The sequence below is a fragment of the Cervus elaphus genome, chromosome 4 (genome assembly GCF_910594005.1).
Source record: "Cervus elaphus chromosome 4, mCerEla1.1, whole genome shotgun sequence".
In the NCBI taxonomy this organism is placed as follows: domain Eukaryota; kingdom Metazoa; phylum Chordata; class Mammalia; order Artiodactyla; family Cervidae; genus Cervus; species Cervus elaphus.
The window spans coordinates 47,565,732-47,575,140 of NC_057818.1; the positions used below are offsets into that span (position 1 = coordinate 47,565,732).

The 9,409-nt window shown below is 40.1% G+C and overlaps 1 protein-coding gene across 1 annotated transcript; it reads left to right on the plus strand.

Annotated features, from left to right (window-relative positions):
• The first annotated feature begins 1,930 nt into the window (after positions 1-1,930).
• LOC122688063 (zinc finger protein 875-like) lies at positions 1,931-9,022 on the plus strand. Its single transcript, XM_043893883.1, has 3 exons — positions 1,931-2,134; positions 2,612-2,707; positions 6,467-9,022. The coding sequence occupies exon 3, from the start codon at positions 6,971-6,973 to the stop codon at positions 7,655-7,657; it is 687 nt and encodes a 228-aa protein (XP_043749818.1). The 5' UTR covers positions 1,931-2,134; positions 2,612-2,707; positions 6,467-6,970; the 3' UTR covers positions 7,658-9,022.
• The last annotated feature ends 387 nt before the right edge of the window (positions 9,023-9,409 follow it).

A 9,409-nucleotide genomic window follows, 5' to 3' on the forward strand; every position in this document is an offset into this window, starting at 1 on the left:
GCCTTGCAGGTTCCTTTCTCGTCCCGGCAGCTCTGGAGGGGACATATTGGGCCCCCAGGGCAGCCCTGTGTGAGGAAGAGCTGCCTTGCAGGTTCCTCTCTCCTCCCATGACCTTGTCACAGACTGGGTGCATCCCGGCGGCTCCTGACACTTCACTATCTCCCAGAGTTTGCTCAAACTCATGTCCATTGTGTTGATGATGCCATCCAGCCTTCTCATCCTCTGTCGTCCCCTTCTCCTCCTGCCCTCAATCTTTCCCAGCCTCAGGGTCTTTTCCAGTGAGTCAGCTCTTTGGATCAGAGGGCAAAGTATTGGTGCTTCAGCTTCAGCATCAGTCCTTCCAATGAATATTCAGGGTAGATTTCCTTTAGAATTGACTGGTTTGATATGATTGCTGCCCAAGGGACTCTCAAGAATCTTTTCCAGGGCTTCCCTGGTGGTCCAGTGGCTTAAGAATCTGCCCGCCAATGCAGGGGACACAGGTTTGATTCCTAGTCTGGGAAGATTCCACATGCCCGAGCACACAGCTACAGAAGCCTGAGTGTCTAGAGCCCATGCTCTGCAGCAAGAGAAGCCACCTCAGTGAGAAACCCGTGTACTGCAAAGAATAGCCCCCACTCGCCTCAAGTAGAGAAACCCTGTGTGCAGCAACGAAGACCCAGTGCAGCTATAAATAAATAAATAAAAATTTAACAACAACAACAAAAAGTCTTCTCCAGCACCACAATTCAAAAGCATCAATTCTTTGGCGCTCAGCCTTCTTTATGGTTCATCTCTCACATCTGTACATGACTACTGGAAAAACTATAACTTCCCATAAGATGTTATAAAAAAACTTCAACAAACTTTTTGGCCAACCCAGTACTTCGATTCCTCAGGCTTGGGGAGAGCAAGTGGCAGAGTGAGGGAGGGGAAGGACTGAGCCCTCCTGTGAAGTATACATAGCGCTGGGTCATTCACCCTTGCCCTAGAGGCTGAGCTGCTTCAAGTAGAACATTAATGCATAGACCAAATAGTCTCTCAGATTCTTCAAAGTCAGCAAGAAGATTCTATTTTTAGTTTAATTCTTTGTGTGTGATGTCCTCCTCTTCCTGCCTAGGTTCAAAGCTCCCAATGTGAAAGAACTTTTGTTTTGCTTTTATCCCCTGTAGCAGCAAGCCTAGCATCCTGACAGTGATAGGTGCACAACGATGCTGGCTGGATAGAGATGGGAGAATAATGGTCTCTGAATTCTTGGCACCAAGGACATGTAGGGGAGGAGAAAAATTCTTTTTTTATTGGGTATAAGTTAGACAAAAGACATTTTTGTGAGAAAAACAATCAGGAGTTTATTAACATGTGCATCATGCATAGACATGGGAGTACTCAGTGATGGGTAACTCAGAAGGGGTGGTTAGGACTTGAGCTTATATAGCATCTTAACAAAATAACGATAACTTTAGAGATGTGACAAGACAAAGGAAAAGGACTTTGAATTTCTAGAGCAGCAATTCTGGGAAGGTATAATAAATATATGGGGGAACTAATGGAAGAAAAGGGCCAGTTAGTAAGTGTTTGCTATGTAGATTCCTCTGGTGGGGTCTGTGGGCTGATAAGGGTCTAGAGTTGTCTCTGATGATTAATTTCTGTCCTTCATAAAATGGGGAAAAGGGACACCTTTACAGATTAATGTTGTGCTTTTAGGCAAATGGGAAAGGGCAGAGAGCTTTTCTTGTGTCTGGTTACTAATTGCCTTCAGCTCAAAATAATTGTTTTATGCCAAAGTGGCATATTTGGGACTGGTGTATTCTGTTCATCATCCATAGTAAAATCCCATGGACAGAGGGGCCTGATGGGCTACTGTCCATAGGGTCACAAGGAGTTGGACACGACTTAAGCGACTTAGCGCAGCACGTAGTAAAGTCTAGAAATCTCCTCCACCTCCTCAGAGATGCCTTTTGATCCCTCATCCTGCGGTGTGGACTGCGTGGACTCCTGGATGGACAGGGGTGTGTTTTGTATTAAAAGGCATTCATGGCATTCCGAGATGTGGCTGTTGGCTTCACCCAGGAGGAGTGGAAATTGTTGAGCCCTGCTCAGAGGACCCTGCACAGGGAGGTGATGCTGGAGATTTATAACCACTTGCTCTCACTAGGTAAGAATGGCTTTCCCTTAGCACTTAAAATCCGCCCTCAGAATATTTTCTATACATCATGAAGAAAGGCTACTCACAACGCAGCTTTGTCTTAGGGTTGAGCTTAAAAACAATAATTTACCTTTGTCCTCACAGTACATCTGGATTCAGTAGAGTTGAAAGCAGATAGATTTATTCATATTGTGTATGCCACTCTGCATTTTCAGGTCTCTTTCCCAAGTCAGAGGCTTTTTTTCTTTTTTTTAAATTTTATCTTGCCCCAAACCTAGCAGATTTTTCATTTAGTAAGTTTTGATAGGCTCTTTCTCTGATTGCAGTCTCCTTTTAGTACTCAACCCTTTGACTGCAGAGAGTTCACTATTCATGGGCCCTTTGTCCCACCCTCTTGGTTTCCTCCCACCCATTTTGGCTAGATTCTAGAATGGCCCCCTTAAACACATAATCAGAAGTCTCCTTGTTTTCTTTCCTTATGAGCAGACATTCTGTTTTCCAAACCGGAACTCATTTGTAAGCTGGAACAAGGGGAAGAGCCCTGGATAGAGGAGAGGCAACGTTCACTGGGTCTGTGTCCAGGTGAGTGAGACAGGGTAGTTGGGACCGTCCGCAGCATGGCAGGTAGGGAAGAAGGAGGTACTTTTAGGTACTGGGAGGTAGAGCTTTTCTAGGCCTTTTGGCCCTGGTAAGGCTGCCTGGCATGACCTCCCTTCCAGAATATCATCTTCAGGTAAGGGAGGGGGACTTCTCTGGCTTCTTTGTCTCTCTCCTCCCACCAGAAGGCCTGCCTTCCTCTCACTTAGCTTGCTTTCTGCAGGGGACACTTGGGACCAATTCAGTCTGCTGCCATTTTCAGAAGAGGGCTTCATCCTATTTCTTTTTTTCATCTTCTCTATTTGTTTTGTAGTTTAAATATTCACCTGTAGTTTATTTTGTTTTTTCTAAATAGACACCCATCCCATCTAGGCTGCCACATAACATTGAGTAGAGTTCCATGTGCTGTCCTTATTGGTTATCCATTTTGAATATAGCAGTGTGTACATGACCATCCCATACTCACTAACTGTCCCTTCCCACCAGCAACCATAAGTTCATTTTTTAAGTTTGTGAGTCTCTGTTTTGTAAGTAAGTTCATTTGTATCAGGAAATTACAAAAATTCTGCAAAAATAGTACAAAAAACACCATTATATCCTCTACACACACACATATTACATATTCTCCACACACACACACATAAATATATATTGCATATATATTACTACAAAATGGCATCATAAAATCCCTTACTATTTTACCCAATTTGCTTTATCATTGGCATATGTGTCTCTTGTGAGCGTGCTCGCCCTTCTCCCCCCACCATATGTATGTGTATATATTTATATATATCTGGATGTGTGTTAAAAGATTTTCTAAGAATGGTGATATTTTCATATAACCATGGTATAGTTACCAATTTAAGTCTGTGGCTTGTCTTTTCATTGTTAATGGTGTGCTTTCAAGCATAACTTGATGCTTCATGATGATGATGTTCAGTTTTACATTTTGATGATGTTCAGTTTAACTATTTTTTAAATTAATTGTGCTTTTGGTGGTATAACTAAGAAGTTTGCTTAACGCAGGGCCACATACATTTTTTTCCCTTTGGTTTCTTCTAGAAGTTTTATACTTTCAGCTTTTACATTTAAGCCTGTGATCCATTTTTAGTTTTTTTTTGGTCATACTGCACAGCTTATGATATTTTAGTTAGCACTGAGAGTTCAGAGTCTACCCACTGGACCACCAGGGAATTCCCTGTCTAGTTGTTTCTGTTATTGAGAATAGAATACTGAAATTTTCAATATTATTGTTGAGTTATCTAATTCTTTTTTTTTAGTTCTGTCAGTTTTTTTTTCATGTATTTTGGGGCTCTTTTTAATTGTGTATACCTTTATAATTGTTAAATCGTTCTGATTTATTGCCCTTTTGTCTTTATGAAGTGTCCATCTTTTTCTCTAGCAATAATCCTTGTCTTGAAACCTACTTTGTCTACTATTAATATAGTAGCCATTCCAGTTCTCTGGTGATTATTGTTTGCATGGTATATCTTTTCATCCTTTACTTTTAACCTACTTGTAGTTTTTGGATCCAAAATGTGTCCCATGTTAATAACATTAATGTTAATGTTATTGTAATGTTAATGTAATGTTAACAATAACGTTAATAACATGTTGTTTGATGTTGCTTTTTTAATTTAGTGGGATAACCTCTGCCTTTTGTTTGGAGTGTTCAGTTTGCTCATATTTAGTATAATGATTAATATGGCTAAATCTGCCATTTTGCTATTTTTAAAAATGTCTCATGTCTATTTTTATATCCCCTTTAATGACATATTATTATTTTTTAAAAATTTAAATGTACTATTTTAATTCCACTTGATTTTAAATTTGTTTTGGAGTTATTTTCCTAATGCTGCTCTAGGAAATAAAATATACACTTTAGTTTATCCCAATCTACTTATAATTAATACTAACTTAGTTCCAATAAAATATTTATATATATATTATAAAGCCCCCAATATAGTATTACATTTATTGCCTTTATAATAGTTGTATGTGTTTAAGAGAAACTAAGAGAATAATATACATGCATTGTCTTTTATATTTACCCAGAGATATTTAATAGTTTCAGTGGTCCTCATTTCTTCTTGTGGATTTGACTTAGTATCGGTGTATCTGGTGTCAATTTCTTTTCATCCTGAAGGACTTACTAAGTATTTCTTATAAGACATATCTGCTGGCAGCAGATATTCTGAGTACTTGTTAATCTGAGAATATCTTTATATCAGTTTCATTTTCAAAGATAGGTTTGTGAGAGTTCTTCATTGATAGAAGTCTTTCCTTTTTTATTTCAGAACCTTAAATATGTTATTCCACTGCTGTCTGGTCCCCATTGTCTCTGATGAGTTGTTATTGTTCACTCTCTAAATCATGTCTGACTCATAGCAACCCTGTGGGCTGTAGTATGCCAGGCTTCTCTGTCCTTCACTATCTCCCTGAGTTTGCTCAAACTCATGTCCTTTGAGTCAGTGATGCCATCCAACCATCTCATCTTCTGTTGCCCTCTTCTCCTCTTGCCCTCAATCTTTCCCAACATCAGGGTCTTTTCCAGCGAATTAGCTCTTCACATCAGGTGACCAAAGATGAGAAGTTAACACTAGTCATATTGTTTTTCCTCTTGTACATGTTGAGTCATTTTTCTTTTGCTGCTTTCAAGATTTTCCTTTTGTCTTTTTTTCCCTGATGGCCAACATTTTGGCTATGATGTATCTAGCTAGGGCTATCTTTATGTTTATTTTGGGGTTTGTTGAGTTTCTTAGATATATATGTAGACTAATGTTTCTCATTAAATTTGGAACTTTTTAAGCCATAAATTCTTCAGATATTTTTTTCTGCTTTTTCTCTCTGTCTTCACCTTCTTGAGTTACCATTACACATAGGTTTGGTTTGCTTGATGGTGTCTTACAGGTTTCTGGGACTCTGTTTTTCATCAGTCTTTCTTTAATTCTTCTCTTCAGTTTTTAGGTGATTTCTATTAATTTATCTTCAGGTTCACTGGTTCTGTTTCAAAGCCAAATATTCTGTTGTATCTCTCTAGTAACTTTGTAATTTTAGTTATTTTACTTTTTAATTTCAGAATTTCCTTTTGTTTCTTGTTAATAGTTTCTATTCTTGGAACTTCCCTGGTGGTTCAGTGGTTAAGACTGAATGCTTTCAGTGCAAGGGGCATTGGGTTTGATCTCTGATCTGGGAACTAAGATCTCACCTGCTGCATGGTGCAGCCAAAAAAAAAAAAAAAAAAAGCTCCTATTTTTTATTGAGATTCTCCATTTTAAGTTATAATACTTACCTTTAATTTTTCACGTATTGTTTTCTTTAGTTCTTTGACTATATTCATAATATCAGCTTTGAAGTATTTTTTTCTCCCTAAATCAGTTTTCTATTGGCTGTAATTTTTTTCCTTAACTATGTCACTCTTTCCTGTTTCTTTGAAAACTGGATATAATAGCTATTATATTGTAGCCATACAAAAAACAGATTGCAGGCTGGATTTGGTCCACTGATCAAGTTTACTGTTTCCTACAATAAAAATGTGATGCATAAAGTGAAATGCAAAATAGATCTTGGGAAGGATGGCTGAGTGGGAGACAGCTTGTGATGTAAATATTATTATAAATGACCAGTGGGCAAAGCAGAATGGGCAAGGCAGCCCTACCTATGACTGAAAACATTCTTTGTTTAGCAGGATCAAAGCTAGAAATTCAACCTTGTCTCACCTGTCCTTTGGCATTCTCTTTCCAGCAAGCCCTCAGCCAGCCTGTGTGGTTCAGCCATCTCCCTCAGTTATTCTCAAGCTTATGTGCAGGAAATCATCTCCATTCAGGGAAACACTGTTCAGAAGATCACAGACTTCTGAACTTTCAGAAGGAACACTTCCATTTTCACTGCACAGAAGATCAAGTGCAGGAGCAACTCTCTGATCAAACCTGCTCGAGCCACCAAGCAGAAATTCAAGAGAAAGAAGATTCCAAGCTTTTGTTCAGGAGAATAAGCAGAAGCAGTGCTTCAAAGGCAATCTCCAGCCCCCTGGAAGAACAGCCAGTAACATCCAAGGAAGACAACACAGTGGTGGATATAGGGCCCAGCCTGGCCCAGAGGACAGACCTCAAGGAAACAGACAAAATATTATGTGGTTTAGAAATCTCAAGATTTGGAGTAATCAAATATGGAGAGTTTGGGCTAGGCTTTATCAAGGAGTGAAACCAGCTCAGCCTCCAGAAGACACACACAAGAGAGACCGCTTACATGTACACCGAGTGGGGACAAAACTTCAGTAGTACGTCAGTCCTCATCAAAAACCAAAGGACATATTCTGGGCAAAAGCCTTATGTGTGCACGGAATGTGGGCAAGACTTTACCTGGAAGTCAAACCTCATCACACAGCAGAGGATACACTCTGGGGAGAAACCATATATGTGCAAGGAGTGTGGACGAGGCTTTGCTTGGAAATCAAACCTCTTCATGTATCAGAGGACACACTCAGGGCTCAAGCCTTATGTGTTCAAGGAGTGTGGCCAGAGCTTTAGCCTGAAGTCAAATCTTGTCACACACCAAAGGGCACACTCTGGGGAGAAGCCTTACATTTGCAAGGAGTGTGGGCATGGCTTTCGCCAGCATTCACACCTCATCAGACATAAGAGGACATACTCAGGAGAGAAGCCTTATGTTTGCAGGGAGTGTGAGCAAGGCTTTAGCCAGAAGTCACACCTTAATAGACACTTAAGGACACACACAGGAGAGAAACCTTATGTGTGCACAGAATGTGGGCGTCATTTTAGCTGGAAATCAAACCTCAAGACACACCAGAGGACACACTCAGGGGTTAAACTTTACATGTGTCTGGAGTGTGGGCAGCCCTTTAGCCAGAAGTCAAACGTCGACAAACACCAGAGGTCACACATGGGAGAAGGCATTCTTATGCAGGGAATGTGAGAGAGCCTTTACCTGGAAGTCAACCCTCAGTACACACCAGAGGACACACTCAGGGGAGAAGCCATTTGTATGCAGGGAGTGCAGATGAGTCTTTAATGATAAGTCCACTCTTGTCTCACACCAGAGAACACATTCAGGGGAAAAGCCTTTCATATGCAAGGAGTGTGGTAGAAGGTTTAGCCAGAAGCCAAACCTGTTTAGGCACAAGAGGGCATACTCAGGGGATAGCCCCTTTGTGTGCAGGGAGTGTGGACAGGGGTTTTATGATAAGCTAACTTTCATTACACACCAGAGGGCACACTCAGGGGAAGCCTCATGTGTGCAAGGAGTGTGGGCAAGGCTTTAGCCGGCAGTCACACCTCATTAGACATCAGAGGATACATTCAGGAGAGAAGCCTTACATTTGTAGAAAGTGTGGGCGAGGCTTTAGTTGGATATCAAACCTCATCAGACATCAGAGGACACATTCAGGAGAGAAACCTTGTGTGTACAAGCAGTGAAACCTTTAGCCAGTAGTCACACTGCACGAGACAACGGAAATCCCATCCAGGGCTGTAGCTTCAGTAATAAGTCAGCCATTGGCTGACTCTAAAACAGAGACATCTATGTGTGATGTGAGTGTTCACGAGACTAATGGTAAGGGTCAGAATCTCCATTCCACCTGAAGGAGAATTGTTGCTGGCCTGTTTCAGGGGCTCTGATTTTCCCTACTGGGGATGGTAGATTTTGGAAGGTCTCTCAGGTAACTTGATGGAGAGAGTACTTAAGTAGGTTGAAATTAGAGAATTGATAGAATTCCAATATCCAATATACTTCCCAAGTATACTTGAACACTACTTCCACAGTAACCTGGATGTTGTAACAGCAGTTTTAGAGCCCATCTCTTGATGTCTGTTTGACCTGAGAACAAGAGACAGAAACCATGGCTGATTTAATGCTGGTTCCACAGAGCATGACCCAGCAGAGTCCACTTCAGTGAAAGTTTGGAACATGGTCAGCTCATGGGGATAAGAGATAATGCATGGGTAGAAGGTTTTATTATACAAAGGGTTGACAGGTAAGAAAGATTGTAAGTATCCTAGCTCTAAGTTTGGGAAGAATTATCCATTTTTGAAATATCATATCCTTGCTTGCTTCCTGGGACTCTCTGGTTTCCAGGCTGAATCCATACTGTAGATACTTTTGTTGACTGAGTGTATTTAGACTAGAAATGTATTATGTAGTATTATAAAGAAAATATGCACACATATACAGAAATGTAAAATGAAATTATTTTCTATTCTTTTTTGAGTTACAACATCCCATTAGTAATTACTAGGTTTAAATTTTTCCAACTATTGTAAAATATACTACATTTTTGGTTGAGAATAGTCTCTTTTTGGAAATGGCTTTGGAAATGGTGTCCCACAAATTTACTTAGAATCTTGTCCCAAGGCCCAGTTTTTTTTCATGAAACTTGACTAAATGATTGTGAATTATATTTGGAAAATAAGTTTTCTAAGGATAGGCAGGAAAATACAGGAATTGTATTATAACTTATTTTTCTTATTTGTGTACAGTTATTTAGAATAGATCTGAAAGCCATAGAAAAACAAAGTATATGGGTACTTAGAAAGTGGTGAAGCAGGATTTCAAGTGCAATACTCAGTGCTTGGCTTTCAGCTTTGTTGTTCAGTCATTCAGTTGTGTCCAACTCTTTGTGACCCCATGGACAGCAGCACGCCAAGCTTCTCTGTCCTTCATTACCTCCCA